This window comes from Triturus cristatus, chromosome 7 (genome assembly GCF_964204655.1).
Source record: "Triturus cristatus chromosome 7, aTriCri1.1, whole genome shotgun sequence".
NCBI lineage: Eukaryota > Metazoa > Chordata > Amphibia > Caudata > Salamandridae > Triturus > Triturus cristatus.
The window spans coordinates 568,207,350-568,228,154 of record NC_140590.1 but is presented as its reverse complement, the minus strand read 5'-3'; the positions used below and the strand labels follow the sequence as shown (position 1 = coordinate 568,228,154).

At 45.5% G+C, this 20,805-nt stretch overlaps 1 protein-coding gene across 2 annotated transcripts in view; it reads left to right on the top strand.

Moving 5' to 3' along the window:
- The window catches only part of LOC146810138 (polycystin-1-like), a 545,091-nt gene that overhangs the window by 159,917 nt on the left and 364,369 nt on the right, over positions 1 to 20,805 (top strand). For both annotated transcript variants that reach the window (XR_014966550.1, XM_085617085.1), the window contains exons 8-11: positions 1,906 to 2,123; positions 4,318 to 4,436; positions 10,354 to 10,501; positions 10,592 to 10,866. Coding sequence is in view for 1 of the 2 variants with exons in the window: in XM_085617085.1 (XP_085473211.1) it covers positions 1,906 to 2,123; positions 4,318 to 4,436; positions 10,354 to 10,501; positions 10,592 to 10,866 (760 nt within the window). In the remaining variant the exon portion in view is untranslated. The remainder of the gene's footprint in view (positions 1 to 1,905; positions 2,124 to 4,317; positions 4,437 to 10,353; positions 10,502 to 10,591; positions 10,867 to 20,805) is intronic.

The window sequence follows — 20,805 nt, the reverse complement described above, 5'->3', positions numbered from 1 at the left end:
CTCTGATAATGAAATACTTGCCCGCCTTCAATTTTCCATTAACAACTATTGGATGGTCCAATAGAAACTTCCCGCTTTTTCAAAGACACTTAGAGTCGTACCCCACATTAGGGAGTTAATAATATGATTGATAGCGTCGTCTATAATGATAAAAATGTGTTTCAATGCAGCTCTCTGCTTCTGTGTGCTTAGTGGCAGAGGCATTCCTTATTCAGCAGGATTGCAGTGAATGGAAAACAAATATGTTGATTAAATCTTAAAGATTCTAAGTGTTTGTGTCACTAGTGATTGCATTGTATTCTACAGACAGAACTAATAACATATTTAGAAAATATACTTTGGTGCAAGCAAATGTAAAGGCAGGGTGACGTCGATGGCAGATCTTTTGTAACTGTAAAGCCCTCCTAGCTGCATTGGGCGGAGGGGCAAAGGGGTGGCCGATGGCAGATTCAGCAGGGTGGGCTACAGGCTTAGGCAACCTGAACCACAAAACAACTTCCACCTCCGGTGATAGCAGAAGAAGATAGGATGAGCACTCATGAGAGCACACCGAGGTGTGCATGTTTGGATACAGTCAGAGAAATTACTTAGGCTATGCTCTTAATAGGTTAGTTTTCTAGGTAGCATAAAAACTTGTTTTCTTCACTAGAAGCTGGGGATTCCCTGACCACCAGGCATCCTATGAAAATACTAGTATGTGTTCAGAGCTGTGTGTGTTCCCTTTGAATCTAAATGAAAAGTGCAAGCGTGGCTCCTACATTTTGCTGAATAACACTCACCACCCTACACAGACTGATGATTTTCTGCATACTTTAGACTTTTTGATACAATGTCCCCTTACAGAGGAGGCATCAGCCTTATGCTTCTCACATAGCTAAGCTGGGTAGAGACAGGCAGCTCTTCAGGCCGAGTGGAGCTCACAAGGAAAGTTTGTACTTAACTGCGTCTGGAGATAATATAGGTCTTAACCATCGTGTCTGTTTTTATGTCGCCCAGAGCAACCGGGGTCTGCGCGATCTGCATGCAATATGTGAATTAATATTAGTTTGGAGACTAGAACAATCCCTGTAATTTTTTCTAGACATCGTATATATCTCTCTAAGTGGCCACTTGACAATGTGATCACTATATGAAAGAAAGCAAATGAATACATAAAGATCACGCACTCACACTCACGCTTCCACTCTCCTTTCTTTACCCTTCCCTCCACTGATGGTCGATCAAAACTCTCGCGTTCCAATGCTATCCTTCTTGTGATGCTGTTCAATAATGCTACGTTCCGTGGGACCTGGGTTTGAACGCCATCACTGGTGGAGTCTTCATCAGGACTTACATTGGACCAAAACTACCAGGCAAGCAGGATAATGAAGTTAGCACTCCAGCCATGCTGGGCTCCACCTCGCAGACTGCCAAAGGTAGCAAGCAAATGTATTCTGTGGGGAAGCAACCGGTACCTGTTGAGGGGTTAAATAGCCCAGGAGTGGAAGCAAGATCCCAGGTGTTGGTAAGGAAAACGGAGGTCACAAACTCCAACTCATTCGTAAAAACCAAAGAAAAGGCAGTAAAGCATGTCTGCGCAGGTCACAGTACGAGACTAGCGACATAGAGAAAACTGGAAATGCAATGCACAAATCTGTCATGTAAGTATGCCAGATATTAGCAGTGACAGTACTTATCTGACTTGTCATGACAGTCACATATTCTGTGTTGTAGTAGAACAAAACATATTATAGACACTCATAGGCAGCTACACCTTGTGTAGGATGGTTGTGTGCCTGCCATTAATATTATTCCCAAAACTGATTCTCCAGTACTCTAACATCACTTTTCTAACTCACTGCATTGACCTCGACACACATCCTACCAGTCTGTCTACTCCAGGTTAACCTCTTTCTCTTTTTTTAGTGCCGGGTCAGTGTGGATCGGATTGGTTGATCCCAGCTCCTCTGGGTCACTGCCCGTGGCGGACAGAAGCCCCCTGGATTCCTTTCAGAGTTGGGGTATTCCCGGGCACTTCGATAAGGATAAGGACTGTGTCCAGCTGAATACTGACCTGAAAGGGGCCTGGAGGAGCAGCCCCTGTCAGCGCAAGTCCTCTTTTCTGTGTGAGAAGAGAGCAGGCAGTAAGTATAATCCAGCGCGGTGCTTCATGTGTGGGTCTATTGGGTATAGAACGCCTCCTTTAAAACTGGGAGGATAGTCACATGAGCTGCTCATGGTCGATATCTAACCAAAGATTCAAAGGCTCAGCTTGGCTTCATCGCCCCGTCCTCTTGATCCCAGAGCCAAATTCCACCCTCATGATCCATACTGAAGATCCCCTCCCCATCAGTCATGACTATGAGATGAAAACAGATAAAGCAACGCGACAGAAGAATCTACTTAGCAAACCTGGGGCCATATTACAGTAAATGCCCCGGGGGTGCAATGGGCATTTACACCAGCTTTGTGCGTCCCTGGGGCACTTTGGTATTACAGAAGGGGGCGCAGACGCTTGTGTGTCCCCTTCAGTAATACCAATAGCACTGGCACACCTAAAGCACCAGAGCTACCTTCAGGGGGTGTTCCCTCATTTGCATAGGGGCGTGCCCTATGCAAATGATGGAATTCCTTTGCCTCTGCGCCCACTCCATATTACAGACGCAGGCACAGAGATAAAGTAGCTCTCAAGGGGCGCACCTTCTAGGTGGTGCACTGTGAGTGCGCCCCCTGAGGGCAGTGCTCTGGAGGGGGTAAAGGGGGTCCTATGGCCCCCCAGACATACGCTTGCAGGCGGGTCAGTCACTGACTGCACCTGCCTGCAAGGGGATCCCTAATCCCCTTCAAATGTGCAGGGGGGTTGCCGCCTGCACTGTGAAAACACGAACCAGCTGCAAGCATCCGCTCTGTGTATTCACATGAATGTGCTGCCCCCGCAGCTTTCCTGGGGCAGCGCATTTATCGTAATAGGGTGCATTTTCATTGTTTGCGCCCAGTGCACCTTTTAAAAGGTGCGCCCGGCGTAAACAATGAAAATGCATCATACGACCCCTGAAATCAAAGTTCATACCAAGTCCAAATAGCTTTCAATAGAACGGCATCATGGAGAAAAGATCTAGGAGACAAACAGATATATAGATAATACCAGACATGATTGCGTATATGTATCAATTCTTTAAAAGTGTTTTCTTTAGCACTTTTTTTTGCCTTGTGGATATATCAGACACTTGTTTTAGAAAAATCTTACATAACTGAACTGAACGCTAAATACTTGTAAGAAATACATAGAGGTAAGAAAAGTTAAAGTAGGTTCCTGAAATATCTACTATAAAGAGAACAAAAAATAATATCAATTTCAATATTATCAACTGTACAATAATAGCATCATACCTACAAAATCATTTAAATAAATGTAACCAAACCCACCACCCACGCTATGATCGCAAATACTCTTGGACTCAAGTTGGAATACGAATGTAACCCATATTTTGAGATGAATATTTTTCCACAAACCCATAAGGGATATTTTTTGTGTGTGTCAGCACTGGCCAGTTATTCTACTAATTCCCTTGTCCTCGCTGTATTCAGCTTTACTCAAAGGAAGGAGATGGTCTCGCCTCCAGTGCCAGCGCCACTCAGCTCCTGGATCATTTCAGCTCACGGACGGGTACCAAATGAACTACAAAGTGAGGCTCTGGCAAAAGTGGAGCAGGTTCACTCAACCACAGATGATGGAGTCAAGCCCTCCAAAAAAATATCCCTCACATGCATGCAAGCAAACATTGACACAGTTCCCTTGGCAATCAGGCACCTGTGCCTTGGCATTCAAGTGAGAAACTATTAAGGGTTCAACAGAGACCCATAAGCCCAGTAAATAGGTATGGAATGTACTGAGCGGATATTCATGCTAGCCGTCAAGCAAGAGCAGAAAGGAAGAGTTGGAATAGCGGTGCGACAGCTTTGTAGGGAGGCTTTTAGGTATGATGGAGCCGTAAAGGTGCCAGAGATATTCAGGGAACATAACAAATACATATCCCCGCTCCCTTCAAAAATTCTATACAGCTCTCCCATGCCATTCGCAGCTGTATGTCACATCCTGCTTTCAGGTCCTCGCTCAGACACAATTCTAGTTTCTCTGTAGTCAGTTCATCTGCCCTGTTAGCATAAAGGTGGAAATATCGGGTAGGAATACAACAGAACAAGGTGGTGAAAAGATAGCAAGAAATGGGGTAAAAGTGGGAAAGTCTCAGTCTGTAGTCTGTGGGACGACTGGGTGTCAACTGGCTGCCCTTTCAAGGAAAACGAGAGACGGTTCTGATTTTTCCTTTGTTTCTTCAGCTGCCGTGCCCAGTGGAGAGCTGTTTCTCACCGGTCTGCCTGCATTCACTACAGCATATGATGTCAAGAATGCCACCATCGTGCCAGTGCTTCCTCCCCTGGGCAGTGATGCTGTTGAGGTAAGAAGAGTTGGCATAGATGGCACATTTTGTTACACAGAAGAGCTGATACAGCCACTGCCTGCATATGGCAAAACATGCCACTGCACCCTGGCACACATCTCTACAGACATATGGAGACTTTACTAAACCACACATCACTAACACACCACAAGGCACTGGCACAGCAAGACACGCATTTCTTAACAGAACACGGGGTGCTGCCATCTCTATCTCTATCTCTAAACACAGTAGGAAACGCGGACACACCTTGGCATACATCTCTGAGCATAAAAATTCCTGCCATTGCCTGGCAGACATATCCAACAAAACAGAAGATACTGCCAGAGCCTGGTACACATCTTTAAACAGAACAAGAAATAGTGTTGCCGCCTGGTAAAACTACAGGAGATGCCGCCACAGCCTGGCAGGCACCTCTAAACACACCAGGAGGTAATGCTGTGGTGTGGCACAGATCTCACACAGAGCAGAAGACACTAAAACAATGTGTACATTGCCACAGCCTAGCAAACATAACATTCTCATTGACAGACATTGTGAGATAACTTGTTTTGTTATGTGTTTTATTAAACATGATGCCTCACAGGAGTTGCCTTTTGCTTGATATACAAAAAAATAATTGATTCCTTGTGTTACAGCATTTCGAATGCCATGCTAGAGAATTATCATTTGAGCCCCTACATAATGACCTAGATCAGGATACTTTATACGAGGCCTATTGCCTGTGAGAACGCTGGGAAGGATTATCACTTCCCAGTGGAAATTGGAATGATGCACCAGAAAGAAGTGTCCACTTTCACTGCTTCTGTTTGCGTTGGTACTGGAGCCGGTGGAAACAGCAAATACAACTGTGGCACAGCAAGCAGAATGTGGGGTTGCTCTACGCTGATGATACTCTTGTATAGAGCGTGATCCAATACAGGCTGCCCAGCATTTGCTGCAACAGCTGCAGAGGTCAGCAGAACTGCCAGGCTTGGGTACAAACTGGTAGAAGTCCAGGCTCTTCCTGCTGGGAATCTTTGAAGACAGATGTGTCCCGGCGTGGGTCAAATAGACAGTGGGCCCTCTTAAGTATTTAGGCATCCAGAGAACATATTCTGACCAAGAAACAATAGACCTTTGGTAGGGTTATGACTAGTCTTAATAACTTAGCAAAACTTTGAGCAATGCTGCCATTGTCTTTGACGATTCATGCCCTTTTGTTTTACATGGTGATGTTACATCATTGGCTTTATGCTTTACATGTATGACGTGCAAGGGCCCAAGATAGTTGCTCCTAGCTCGAACAGTCTAAAGATATCTGGAGAGGTGCTTCATCAAAAAGTACAAGAATAACTGTGACCGCCTTGGAACTGAACAATTCTAAGAAATGGGCATTAGGGTATTAGAAGGACTCGTTTGGGGGGAGGGGATGGAAAATATATCTTTTAAAATGTGCCCCTCTTTCAATACCAAGTCTTTGGGGTCCGGCCAACATCAGGTCAGAAACCTGTCTTTTTCATGGGTCCACAATGAATCTGCCTATCTGGCATGCAACACATTCCACTGTAAAAAGACAGGTAGGCACCAAGGTGAACGGAAATGAGCACATTATACAAAAATGTAGTTGCAGGACTCTAACGTGTCACATAAAACACACAAAAAGTGATAGGAGGAATGCTTTCAATTTATTGCAGGCATTCCTCCCATCACCTTTTGTGTGGTTGATGTAATGCCCTTAGTAACCACGGTAGTCCCAGATATTGGTCCCTTGCTCTCTATGCCACTGGAACCAAACTCCTCCCGACTGAAAAAGCCTAATCAGTCCCAAGCTTGTGTTCCGTTGCGGAGGCGATCTGGCTAGGGACTTTGGACTGGACTGTTCTTATTGGAGCAGGGCCAAGACTGATTTGGTGTTATCTGAGGCTTCAACTGTGACGCGGATTCGGGGACCATCTGGTAGTGTCTAGGCCAGTGAAGAGTCCAATTGTGGTGTCCCCTGAATAGACTGTCTCCGGAGGACAAGTGTCTCAATGAAACCTGCACCCAGGACTAAAACAACATGAAGATTTCCTGTACCTGACATCGAGAGCTAAGAAAGACAGAAGCGGCCTCAAAAGTACATGCCCCAGTCATGCAAAGAGGCTCTTCCATCCAAAGACTGTCATCAAAATAGACCATGCCTCCATATCAGGGAACAGCTCTGAGGGCACCCGACCTTGCCAGATATGCCACTGCCAAAAAACCTTCAAAGCCTTCCCCTGGTGGTGGGAAACATTTGATACTGTAAGGTTCCTTCAACAAATAAGGAAGCTCAGAGCTGACACACTCTGCTCTGTAGTCGAGAAGACAGCAAGTGCCTTTATTGCTAACCCAGCATTGCAGCCGAAAAGCCATTTAGCTCTGACCACCGGGAGACACTCTTCGTCCACAAACATCACCATCACAATCAGGAATTCAGAGCAAGAATATATAAAAGATCCAATGCCCCTATATGAGGACACATCACCCATGGAACAGCAAGAGAATACATGGAATGATACAGCACAGGCGTGCAGGAGGACTCTATATTGCAGCCGTACCCAGTTAAGTCCTCTCCCCGAATGATACATCAGCATACCAAGCACTAATAGCTAGGGCAACTGCTCACTCTCTTGCTCAGCTGCATTTAGAGGAGGACTAGGATGAGATTTTAATAGCATTGTCAAAGACTGAGAAGAGCACCCATTTTTTGCAAGTGTTATAGACTATGATGTGGTGCTCAAAGGAGAACTTCGAAGATCCTCTTAAGGTCATCATGATAACACCCAGGGTGGAGAGAAAATGCAAACCAGCTCCACAGGAGTCAGGTGTCATCTGCCATATGATTCTCTAGTGGTCCATACTTCCAGGATGGACCACTACAGATACTAGAAATACTCCCCCACCAGACAGAAGAGTAAAAAGATTGACACAGCGGTAAGTATGGACAGCTGGCAGTGGTGCATCACAAATTCAGTGGCTTTTCTCTCAAGGTATGACAGGTATCAATGGGAGGAGACTGGAGATTTGATTCAACATCTCCTGGATGCATACAAAAAAGAGAAAAAGAAAGATTAATGAGTAAATTATTTTATCCAATGCCAACATTCATTATGCATTGGAGGCAGTAGATACTGCTTTAAAACAAATTACCACCGTGGTGTAGTAAGATGTCATGCACTGTTTGGAATTTCTGGGTACAGGCCAGAGGTTAAACAATGCCTCATAGCCTACCTTTCAATGGCCAACATCTCTTTTGGCCACAAGCCGATGAGATGGTAGAGAATATAAAAAAAGATATTGAGACAGCGAAGCCTACGGGTAACCTACAATAACAACACCAGGAAAGGGCAGGTTTTATACACACCTGTCATGTCCATCTTCCAAACCAGGAATAAATGGCACAGAACAAACCTATCAACAACAGTAAAATTGCTTTTCAGGAAGGCAAGAGTCTGCCAGATAGACTGTATTCTAGAGGAAGCTTTCATGGCAATGGATAAGGGTATTGTTTGGAGTTTCAATCCATTCTTCCAAATCTATCATCATGACCTCAGAGAATATAAGAGGATCATCTTAACCTCGGAATGACAGAGGTGCAGGCACTTGTATAGAAAGGGGCCATCAAAGTAGTGCCAATACATCAACAGGGACAAGTAGTTTACTACCACTAATCTTTGAAAAATGACAAGACATTAAGACCAATTTGACTGACTGGTCAGTTGGGCCAGAGTAGAATATCAGTGCTTTATAGAGCACTGAGGGAATATTGTCTACAGACCCTGTTGGCTGTAAAGGTCAAGTGGGAATTAGACTGAGGGATGGAGTTAATTGAATGGGAATGGCAAGGGGCCCGGCAATTCCAAATTTAAACTGTCACAGTATAAATTGCTCTAAAGGGTACTTGACACCTATTATCCTTCATAGCTATATATATTCAGGTTGACTAAGTGCATGTCTTGGTGCCATTGTAGTGCAGGTTATAAAAACAACGTCTAGGAGTGCCAGCTGATACAAAAATATTGGAGAGATGTTATTTAAACACTGTGCACATTGGTAGCTGGTATGGTTCAGTTACATAATAATTCTGGGCCGCCTGAGAGTTTGGTAGACAAGCTGCCCCACCACAAAACTCTCAGTCCGCTCGCTCTATTAGTGATACTCCTGCCGGCTCTGCTGTCAGTAACCTACACTGATGGCCTGGCAGAGTAAGGATCATTGCTGTGAGAAACTTAAGAGAAGTGGAAGATCTTCGAATGATGAGCATATTGCTAATTTAACATGGAGACAAATAAGTCTTTTTCAGGCCTCTGTGTCTCTTATTGATCTCCTCTCCTTTATTGACCACTCATCCTCCTTTTGGCTCCTCCTCTGTGTGTTGACTTTTCTTATTCTCCATTGATTTTGTTTCTCTATAGTGTTATCCTAAGGATTTTTGGGGCCTGGTCAAACATTTTTTATTCCCCCTGTTCCTAACTACTGTGAATTTTATTACCCATTCTCTGCTAATTCAAGTGCGCATGATATCAAACAATTTCGAATTATACGTTACATTTTCAGAAAAGGGGGGTCACACAAAAACAGCCAAAATATTGCCTGGCTGGGCCCTACAATCCTTAAGATGAGATTGGGTAGAGAGAAAAAGAGAGCGAGAGAGAGAGTCAGAGGTAGATGGAAGCTGAGAGAGGGAAAGAAGTTGAGATAGAAAAACTGGGCATAAAGAAAGAAAAATAACTTCCCCAGATGCCCCATTGGAAGATGAGTGCTATGGGCAATTGCCCTCTATGTCCATGCCTTTAAACGCCTCTAATCCACTATTGGCATCACTTTTTCATGCAGACTTCTCTATCTTGAGCTTTTTCCATACCTTTTTCGTTAGTTTGTGTCCATCCTCTGAACCCCTGTGGTATTTCTCCTTTCCTCTTCCCAGTGAAAGCTCTGCTCCCTGATGGCCTCTCTCCCTCCTGTTCACCTCACTCCTGTTGATATTTTCTCTCCCCTCTTGGCCTCCACTCACCCAGGTTGGACTCATCTCTCCCTTGTTGGCCTTAGCTCCGCTGTACCTAGCCGCACTATTCTGGCCCCATCGGCCTCTCCACTCCCTGTTGGCTTCTACTTTGTTAATCTTAACACACTGCTCTTGCTCACTCCTCCCCTCTATCGATCTATTCTTTCGTAAATCCATCGAAGCTCCCAATACCTAACAAACACTTCTCTTTATTTACCACCGCAAATTATTCGCCCCCACACACAAAAGACATTTCTCTAAAGACTTAGATTTGTCTTGTTGGTCCTGTAATGGCTTAGCAGCACACTTGAAACATGTTATTTGAATGTCCTCCTATTCTACAATTTTGGAAGCGGGTCTGGCACCAAGTTACAGACTGGATACTAATTATGCCTCTTCCATTTCCTTAGATATTAAGAGATACTTGTTGGCTTCCAATTACTGACTTTGTATACAATTCTAGTCTGCTCGCACATTAGAACATCTCCTTTCCTGCTGAAGTTCGGAAACCACCATAATTTTATACCACATCTCTATCTTTATTCATGTATTTTCTATTTTATTATTTAACGTTTGCTCACGTTTATAATATACTCTTATCTTAATGTATACATTTTTCAATAACATATTTTCATCAATTTCCCTTTTTTCACCCTCCTTTCCCTTGTTTGCATTGTTCCTCATTGTTATCCTATTGTTTTTTTCATCATATTGCTCCACAGCAGCTAATATATGTTCTATGTGATATCTTCAAATTCTATTTTTACTCCATATTATCCGCTGTATATTCATATTTATACATTTTCAGTTGTTGCTAATGCTCATATTATTACTCAAATGCTGTTACTTCTTTTAAATAAACTTAAACTTAAAATAAATACACTTTGTTGCCTGTTCTTATTTCTGCAGCTGATGCTGTTCCCTGGGCTGTGGTTCAGTCACACCGGAAAGCTTGTGTCACTGGAATTTGGAATACAAGCCCTGAAGAAGCCTACCCAAGTCCGTTTCCAGGTCTTCCGTCCATACTGTGCCCCCAGCCAGCATCTGGTGCCCCCCGGTAAAGAGAAGCCCTGTGCCTGTCCTTCAATGATCTTTGTATTTTTGCTATCTCCGTCGCCATGTTATATATCTGCGTTTTTTCTTCCAGGCTGCGAGCACGTCCGGTCGCCCTTCGCCTCCTGCCAGTCCAGGCCTCTATGTAATACCACAGGAGGCTGTCCCAGTGGGCAGCAGTGGTGTCCCCTCAGAGACATGTGTCTCAGTGTTTCCAGTCCCTGCAGCTCCTATGCCTTTGAGAATGTGACATCAAATATCCTTCCAATTTCAAGCCCGCCTCGCTTTCCTGGGGCTTCCCCATCCTACTCCCAGGTGGCCGATGTCCCCCTGCTGCTTGGTCCCTGGGCAGACAGCTACCACATCCAGGTAAGGAGTGGAATGTCTCCTTTAAAAAACTGTGTTGACAACTCTGGGCCTCTGCTGCTGCCTGCCCTCTTCTGCACTGTCTGTTGTCTGAACCCTGCCTCCGCTCCTGTCAGCTTTTAGCTTGTGCCTCCTTGTGCCCCCTGCACCCTGCTGCTGTACCTCCCTCTTGCCTTGCACATCCTGGTGTGTATTATTTACCACCCTCATTTCATCTCTCTTATTCTGGTAATCTGCATTCCTCTGGTTCTCTATTTATGTCAAGTGCTCCCCTCCTTCTAGTTCTCTACCTTGCTTTGCTTTCTTCTGGCCCACTTATTCTGGTATTCTGCTTCCCTCTGCTCTTATTTCTCTGAGTACCTATGTCTCTCTTTTTGCTTTCTCACTCCTTACATATACCTCCACGCTGTTGTTTTCTTCCTGTCTCATTCTTTCTCTGTCTTTTTGTCCATCTCTCTCTCTCTCTTTTCTCTGTCTCTCCCAGCCCATAGCTTTACGTTACTTTCTCCTTTTATCTAAATCAACCTCTATAGCTCTTCTGTTTCTCTTCACCACCTTAGAAACTCTCTATTTCTGCACCTTTTGTTTCCTTACTTTCGCCGCCTCACTCTCTCTTTTTTTCCTTGTGTGGTTTTCCTCCCAGACCTCTCTCCATTTTTCTTTGTCTATTCATCGATGTATTATGTTATCTTCTTTTTCCCCTCATTTTATCTTAAGTAGTCCTCAATGTTGTTCTCATTCTGATCATTTTCCTCTCTCTGCGCATCTGATGATGGGAGCATTAAATTACTGAATTATGAATGCTGTCTTCTGGTTGCTGATGATGTGGCGGCATTGACAATGTGCTGAAAAGGTGAGGTGTTCTGGTGAAAGCTTGCATGCAGCAAAAGGGTAATCACAGACAGGAGGAAGTCACAGCCTTGACAGGGGTCTGCACTCTTCAAAGGTCTGGAAAAACTTGGACACCTGCTTCTACAGAAGTCCGATATAATAGCACGGAACCCTGCCCCGCAAGCACTGATGCACAGAATGAAGCCTCGTGGCACTGCCGGAAGTGACTAGCAGAAGGAACAGGTACAAAGATGATAAGATACTATGATGCCAAGAGCTTAGCTCCTCTCCTCTAGGACTCAAGGAAGAATCATTCCAGCAGTTTTGTAAATTGAATTTAATGTTTTGGAATGGCAGGAAGACAAAGCCCCTCCTGGAGTTCCGACATCTCTGTGGGGCGATCTCTCCTGAGCTAGAGAGGTGATTACATAGCAAGCCTTTCTCTACTGTTCATCTGCCCAGCTCATCAGCCTATCGAGCACCACCCTGCCCAGGACTTTTGCCACAATATCAACAAGGGAGAGAGAACGATAGCATTGAGGATTGTCCTTAACCCCCTTCTTGAAGATTGGAAGAATTATAGGTGATGCCCAAGAAGAGGGCAAGCCCTCTTTGATTGCGGCATTGAAAAGCATTGGCTTTATGGGCGCCCATAGGGTGATATCATCTAGGAACAAATCAGGAAGAATACCGTTCGGCCCCGGCGCTTTAGCAGATGAGAGAGCTTGAATGCCTTTAATCAATTCCTCAAGTGGAAGGAAAATGTCTGGTCACCCCGAGAAAGCAGTCGCTGGGACCAGCTCATTGCCAGCCGCAGTCTCAATTTACATCTCCTCAAGATGTGCCACCCAGTGGGCTTCGGTATTGTGATGGCATAGACTAGGGTCATTGTCACATACTAAACCAGGGCAATTAATTAACTTACAAAACAGGGCAATGTCCCCCAGTTCACAGGCCTCAGCTACATCTCCCCAAGCTTTGTTTCTCAATCTATCCTTACAGGAGGCAGTTTCCCTTTTATACGCCTTTCGACAAGCACATATATGATCTTTTGCCCTGGGGACCTTTTTCACGGCCGCCTTCAGGTTTGAAAAGGCCCTTAGCACAAAGAAGTTTATCTAGGGTAAAAAGCAGGTTATGTTTGTTTAAAATAGCATTTATGACAGTCCCTTCAGTGATGTGTGCCATGTGCAAACCTTTCATCCCATACACTTGGGCCCGCTTTCCACAGGGTCCAAGGGATTCACACAGAGATGACCATTAAGATTTCCCACCAGTATTAACTTATCCAGCCCCTTCCTCCTAGTTGACAGAGCATCAATCGCTGTACCTAATGTGTGAATGCTAGATGGTTGATCCACCCAGATGGAGCTGACTGGATTTAGTCTTAGAGGACAAGGCCTCAGGGGAAACTATAACAAGAGCTGGGTTCGGACTTGGAAGTCACTCCACAATGAGAAGGCTGACTCGAGGATACTATAGCCCCAGTCATCCCAGACAGCAACGTGTAGTGCCCCGTGGCTGCCAGGTCGCATGGGTGCGCTGTGACTAGGATGGAATCCATTTCCCAGCATCCCCACAAGTGCAGTCGCGTAATGGTACACAGCGCTCCACTCACACTTTCTGGGCTGGTTCCATTTGACTTTAAAAATGGCTTGTCTGGGAGACGATGCACCAGTGGGAGGAAGGTGACACAGGAATAGGTGTCTTCAGTAGGGCAATACGTTTGACGAAGTAAGGAAATTAATGCATGTTATCATGTAAGCGCAGCACCTTTCTGAGGACACAAATAGATATTAATTGAGTACGTGTGGTGAGGTACTTTTGTTTTTATCTTGTTTTTGTCTTGGTCTTTGTTCTTAAGTGTTTGACTACAAGGCTTCCCTCGTCCTATTCCTCCATGAAGAATTCTTGTCCTAAAATTTGGGTAAAGATTTGAGAATGGGCGTACTGCTATGAGTGTGAGTATGAGTGTGAAAACGGGCACTTCCACTTTTCGCCTAATGCTGCACGCATGATGAGTGGGCGTGACCACATATCACGACAAATGAACCTTTTAAATGGCAGTTATGCTGCCTCACGTGTGGCATGGCTGTATCAAGCGAGATGGACAATCACCGGTCCATTTCACATGTTATTTAAAAAAATATCCCAAAGGCTGATGACTGAATAACACTACATGAACTAATGTTCATTTTTGTTTTATGTCTTTCTAGGACCATACATTATACTTTGACCAGCAATTAGGAACTGGTACAGTATGATTGAGTGTACCCTGAGCGAGTGTTGACACTATTCTTAGGGAATCCAAAGGGGGAGATACGGGATCCTAGTCCTGAAGAAAGCCCATGACCCTTGTGTGTTGTTGGGCAGAAACATGATGACCTGAATAGGACACAGGCAGCCTAATGGTGCCTCAAATGTCCCATGTTTGCTTTTAATCACACCTACATCACCTATTAATGAATAATCAAAATAAAAAAGGCAGGCGTACAGGGTTTTTAATTCTTAGGATCCCCCATCCCTCAGACACATCTGTAAACAGTCCCTCCAATCACACGAGGGCCACCCACCACTATAGTATTCTCTGGAGAGCGCGGGAGTGCCAATGTTGAATCATGACACATAGGGGGTGTCTGATGCTGTGAAAAGCTGTCCTGGTATATGATGTCCGCTAACATAAGTGGGCACCTTGCACCAGTCCAGACAACCCTTATGGTGATTTAATAGGTCTTAGACAACCACAGAAAGCTCTCTTAGAGGTAGCTGTGGAGAGCAGCCCTCAGGCTTAGTCCAGAAGGACTGTAAAGCAGCTTGTTTTACCAGAATGTAATCTTATGTGTAGATTAAGTGAAAAAGAACCACAGCCAGTATTTATAAAAATATGTATTTATTATATAATACTCTCTTGTACGTTCCAATATCTCCAACATGGAGATAAACAAAATGTACACAATACTTTAGCACAGAAACACAGTAAATAGCACAAAATATACAGTGTCCCCAGGGGGGAACCAAACCACATACTAATAAAGTGGTATAAGAACCACGACTCGTGTCAAAACAGTGTTGAGAGGATGTAGAAGTGCTGGGACCCCAAGGAACCACCCGAGGTGAGTAGATAGGGACCTCACGGAGAGCATGCGCAGTGTGGGAACACGACCGTGTGCTCTGTACAACTCTATGTGCAAGTCGCAGTTGGATTTTTAAAGATTAAGGACCCTTCCCAGTGGACCCTGAAGAAACCCCTTGGAAGACAGAAAGTTGGAGAGCCACCCCACCGTTGATACCCTAGTACCCACATCACCTACACCAGGGAGGCCGGGTGCATACATGAAAAGTGGTGTTGGAAACCGCCGTCGAACCCAATGGAGGACTTCAGGAAAGAGCTGCTGCTGGAAGAGGAGAAAGTGTCCGTGGGAATCCAAACGTGGATTCTTGAAGAGGAGTACCTGAAATCAGAGGGGGCAGAGTCCATATCTCTCAGGAGTGACTAGGAGACTTGGATCACGAAGCCCTCCGATGTTGGTGCTTCAGGGGAAGATGACGATGACCTTGACTCTGCAGCTGTGAGGAACAGGCGATGCTGAGGAAGACAAAGACCCAGATATGAGATGTTCCATGAAGGATGTCGAGTGCTGAGGGGTCGGTGTTCGGTGGGAGCGCCAACAAGCCTTGGTCACGCAGGAATCAAAGAAAGAGCAACGTCGGAACCAGCAAGGTCCAGGAGGCTCACCAAAGGCAGGGCAGTCAGGGCAGGCCTGAGCAATCAGGGAAGCTCAAGAGTAACAAGTGTGACCCTCAAGTGGACCCACAGACTGGAGGCACTGGAGTCGCAAGAGGACCTCAAGCAGCTTACCAAAAGATGCAGGCCACGATGCACACAATGCGGTGTGGCTGAAGATTCTGGTCACTTGAGGTGTTCAAGGTTGGGGCTACTTGGAGCCTAAAGATCTTCTTGCAAATAAGCCAACAAGCCTTTGCAAATGCAAGTTGGATGCAGTGCACAGGGGTTTGGTTATTGCAACCCCCACAAGAGATACTGGCCTCAAACTTAGTGAGAGGGTAGAGTAGGCTTCGGGAGCTGGGGAAAACCACTACCTGTGTTGCAGATCCCACGGAGTCCGGAGTAGCTCAGGATCTGCTGACCAGTCGACTTAGTTGCGGTGCCTGCAAATGCAGGGGAGTGACTCCTTCTCTCCAAGGGAGATTACTTCGGTTGTCTTTGATGCTTCACAGGCCTTGGAAGGTTCCTGTATGATGCACAGGCACAGACGATGCAGCAGACTGGAAGGGAGATGAAGTCAGGCCCAAACGAAGTCCAGCGAAGTCCAGAGTGCCCCGACGGTAGAAGTGCAGTGGTGTCTGATCTGAATCTTATCCCATGACAAATCTAGGGACCTACACCTGGGTAAGCTTTTAAGTACCCTAGCGAAAGGGTTGGGAGGATTCAGGGGACCCTCTCAGGGGAGGGTATGGACAGGGGGGAAGTTATTCCCATGTCCTTTGTCCAGTTTTGCGCCAGAGCAGGAGCCAAGGGCTCCCAGGACAGGTTTGAACTGGACTATACACAGGGACACCAGGTGTGCCCCTCATGCTGACTTTCTGGCGCTGGCAAGCACACCCACCCGGTCCCAATGCACTAAATCCTGTCTGGGAGGTGGTCACACCTCCCTGTGACAGGATGCCTATTGTTCCACCTTCCTCTGCTCAAGCTTGGCTCAGCAGCATCAGGGCAGAAATGCGTCTCTGGTTGGCAGCAACCATTTTGTGCTGTCCAGGTCTGGAAGACTGGTACCTGGAACACTAAGAGCCTAACAGAGGGCTCTTCCCGTGGTGGTATGATTCCAACATGTTTGATACCAAACATGATAGGATTCGTTGCAGCCGTTTTCGAGATGGTCATTGCGTAATTACGCGGTGCCCCTCTAAATAGTATATGGCTGCTTCACTGACAACCCGGGGGAATGGACTCCTTAGGCTGCAGGGGTGTCCTGCTCATGCAGGGGCACCCTTTCACTTAGAACCAAGCACCCTACCTTTTGGATTGCAAAGGCCTGCTATAGGGATGACTTATAGGTTTTAAGTGCAGTAACCCTTAGATATAGTAAACCTATATCTTTAGTAAGTGGTGCATGCACCAACTTACACAGTCTGCAATGGCAGGCCTGTAGTTCCATTTTGCGTGGCATAATGCATGCTTCAGCCCATGGGGGACCTCTGGGGTACCTATGCCCTGGGTACATTAGTACCATATACTAGGGACTGATAATGGTGCCCCAGTATCCAATATGGTGTACCTAAGTACTCAACACAACAATTTAGGGATAAACCAGAAAGACTGGGGTCCTGATTAGCAGGATCCCAGTCAGAGTAGTCAAAATACAGCTTAGCACCAGGCAAAAAGTGGGAGTAACTATGCAGAAGAATCCTACCTTCTTACAGATGCCATCCCAACACTTTTTGGGAAAATCCTTCTTTAGGGTCCTTCCTTTAGCTATTGGGGTAAAAGTCATCCTGATAATGAATGAAATGGTAGATGTCTGGTTTTCATAATTTGAGAGCCTGAGTTGGGGTGTGTTTGCTTTTTGTGATTTTGTGTATAAAAAGGGAGAGTGCAAACGGTTACCTACATGTGGGCTCTGTCATTCCCTTAGCCCTTAAACATTTTAAAGGGTTTTTGTGTGTGAAGTTATAATCCTCTGCCATAACCCATGAAACCTTGAGCAGATTGGTTTTTGGAATAATAGTGGGACCTTCTAACTCATCGGTGGGCAGCTAGTCCCCTCCTGTCTGCCCTTCCAAAAACATGTGAACCAAATACACGTCTAAAATTATATTGGGCTTTGGGCTTTGCTTAAGATTATGAAGGTAGACACATATTTACCCAATGATTTAATAAAGTTGTGTCCGAAGATAAGGCCCCCAAGGTCACCTTTTGCTTCTCTATTAGCCAATTCAGTGAGTTTTGGACACATCCTCATAAGAATGGCCTTCTTTCTTTCAGCTATCAGGACTTCATTGGCACTACCCACCATGCAGGAGTTCACGGTCTACGTCAGAGTCATAGATATGTGCCTCTTCAGCCATGTCCAGTATTTGAGTCAAAGGGCCCAAGACATCCAAGAGGTGGTCCTGACACTGTTTCAGGCACAGTTCCAGAACCTTCCTTGGGTCCTTACCAGATTTAAATACGAATATTATTAATTCCAGGTCTACGTTTGGTGTTCTTACATGTCTTGTCTTCTATTACTGGTTTGGGGTTTTCGGCCAGCATTAGATTTTGATGTTGCCTCTTGAGGACTTCTCACCAACTGCTTTATACATTTGCCACGTAAGTAGGTGGCCACCACGCAGAACTGAGCAGGTGTTTTATGGACCCAATTCCTCACACAACTTTAAACCTCAGCAGACCTCAACCAGGCTGCATTGAATTTCGCTACCTGGATCACTAAATGCACCAACAAAGTTGTCCGACTGAAACCAGCCAAAATTAACAAAGCCTTGAAACAAGCCAACTTGTACACTCTAGAGCTCAGAACCACCAAGCACAACTGCTACCAACTGGAGAAGCGATGGCGAGCTTCCAAGAACCCCTCCAACCGGGCCATCAACAAGGTATCCCTTAGTGACTACTAGGGGTGGGCGGAATTTGCGAAGTCGCGCTATGCAAAGCTCCGCGAAACAGTAAAAAATCTCCGCGAGCACGCGTGGCAATTCCGCGTTCTTCAAAGAACACAAAATTACCAAAATTCCGCAAATTCCGCGAGCAGAACGGAATTTACCACCCAGGCCTAGTGACTACCACCGGCGAATCAGGGAAGCCAAGAGAGCACCATCACCGACTGCCTCGAACACCGCAGCCAACCACATAAAGGAACTATTCAAGATTGTCAAGGAATTTGTCAACTCTCCAGCCAAAGAGAACACCATTCACCGGTCCCATGAACTCTGCGAGTCCCTCTTGGTCTACTTCCACAGCAAGAAAGCCACAATCTACAACAATTTCGACACTCAGCCCACTACCCCCGGTCATACAACCTCAAGCAACCAGCAAATAACAGCTGAACACTAGCCACATAGTCTCCACTCACTGCGCAGACCACCTCTACCATCATGTTGTCAATACACTCCGGGGTGCCCAGCGAACCCTGCCCCTTCCTGGAAACAACCTTTACAATGCAGTCATTACATCGTAGTACCTTTACATAGCAGTCATTATATCGCAACATCCTTTACATCGCATGTCATTACAACGCAGCCATTAAATCGCATGTCACTACAACGCATGTCATTACAATGCATGTCACTACAACGCAGGCATTACATCAGAAGTCATTACAATACATACCATTACAATGCATAGTACCCTTACACTATCCAACACTTACCCTACTGTTGCACTCACTGGAGTTAGAATAGGAATTTTTACCCCTACACTATCCAACACTTACCCTACTGTTGCACTACTGGAGTTAGAATAGTAATTTTTACCCCTACACTATCCAACACTTACCCTACTGTTGCACTCACTGGAGTTAGAATAGTAATTATTACCCCTCTACTATCCAACACTTACCTTAAATGCGATGTAATGGTATGCATTGTAATAGTAAGCATTGTAAAGGTGTAATGCGATGTAATGGAATGCGTCGTAAAAGTAGTTTCTGAAAATGCGATGTAATGGCATGCGATGTAAAATAATGCATTGTAAAGGATGTTGCGATGTAAAAACTGTGTTGTAAAGGCATGCGTTGTAAATGTATGCATTGTAACGTCATACATTCATCCCTTCCATCTCTTTAACGATGGAGCCAACCCAGTCAGCACAGCACTCACCAGCATCCTCAACACCTCCATCTCCACAGCAACCTTTCCAGACAGATGGAAACACGCAGAGGTCAGATCCCTCCTTAAAAAAGCCCTTGGCCGACCCCAGCAACCTCAAAAACTACCGACCTATCTCCCTGCTCCCCTTCCTGGCCATGGTACATGAAAAAGCCATCAATCAACAACTGACCGAACACCTGGAACTCAACCAGCTACTCGACGCCTCACAATCCAGATTCCGTGCCAACCACAGTACAGAGACCGCACTGATCACTGCCACAAACAACATCAAATCTCTCCTCGACAATGGAGAAACTATGGCCCTGATCCTATCTGGGGCGTAACACAGGCCCCCGCAGCCCCCCGCAACCCCCCGCAACCCTCCGCAACCCCCGCGGTGCGGCGGGGCCCCAAGCTCCAAGGGGCCCCCTTGGCACTGCACTCTGGCCGGAGAACTCCGAGCCCGGAGGGGGCCCCTCTATGTACCGTGCAGGGAGGCCCCCTCACTTTTCGTTACGCCAGTGGATCATACTCGACCTCTCTGCTGCATTTGGCACTGTCTCCCACCACATCCTCATCTACAGACTCCACACCGCTGGCACACAGCAAAACACCATCAAATGGATCACTTCTTTCCTCTCAATACGCACACAGAGCATCCGACTACCTCCCATCTCCTCCACACCCAAAGACATCACCTGGGGCTTACCCCAATGATCATAAGTCATAAGATAAGTTTATTGTTTGATTACTTAAAATCATTACAAAAACTACACAAAACAAAACAAACCCGCCCCCCTTAATAAATACCACATTGAACTAAGACCTTAATGTCCAAAGTAAAATTCACATCGCTTATCAGTAGGATTCAAGTTAAAAACAAATACGTTAGTAGCTTTTGGATGGGACGACAGAGAAATAAGAACCCAATGGGGTACTGGTGATCTCATCAAACTTAAGTTAATTAAGCTCTTCCTCAGCTTGCCGTAAAAGTCTGCAGACTAAGTTCATATATTTAGTTCCACGGCAAGCTAGTATCGACGAGGTACCCTCTAGCCAGCGAATCACTGCTTGCCTGCTAGAGCGAATGTTCAGCTCAATAAAAATTGATTTCAAATACTTTCTCCTTTGGTCTAAAGTGGCTATGCATGCGCATGTTAGATGGATTAATGATTCTTTTTTAAAGCCACATAGTCTGCAGGATTCCGTTTTGTGTGGCGTTTTCCACTGGGGGTATAAATCCTTAGCCTCGTGCACACCCATTCGGAATTTTAAAAAACT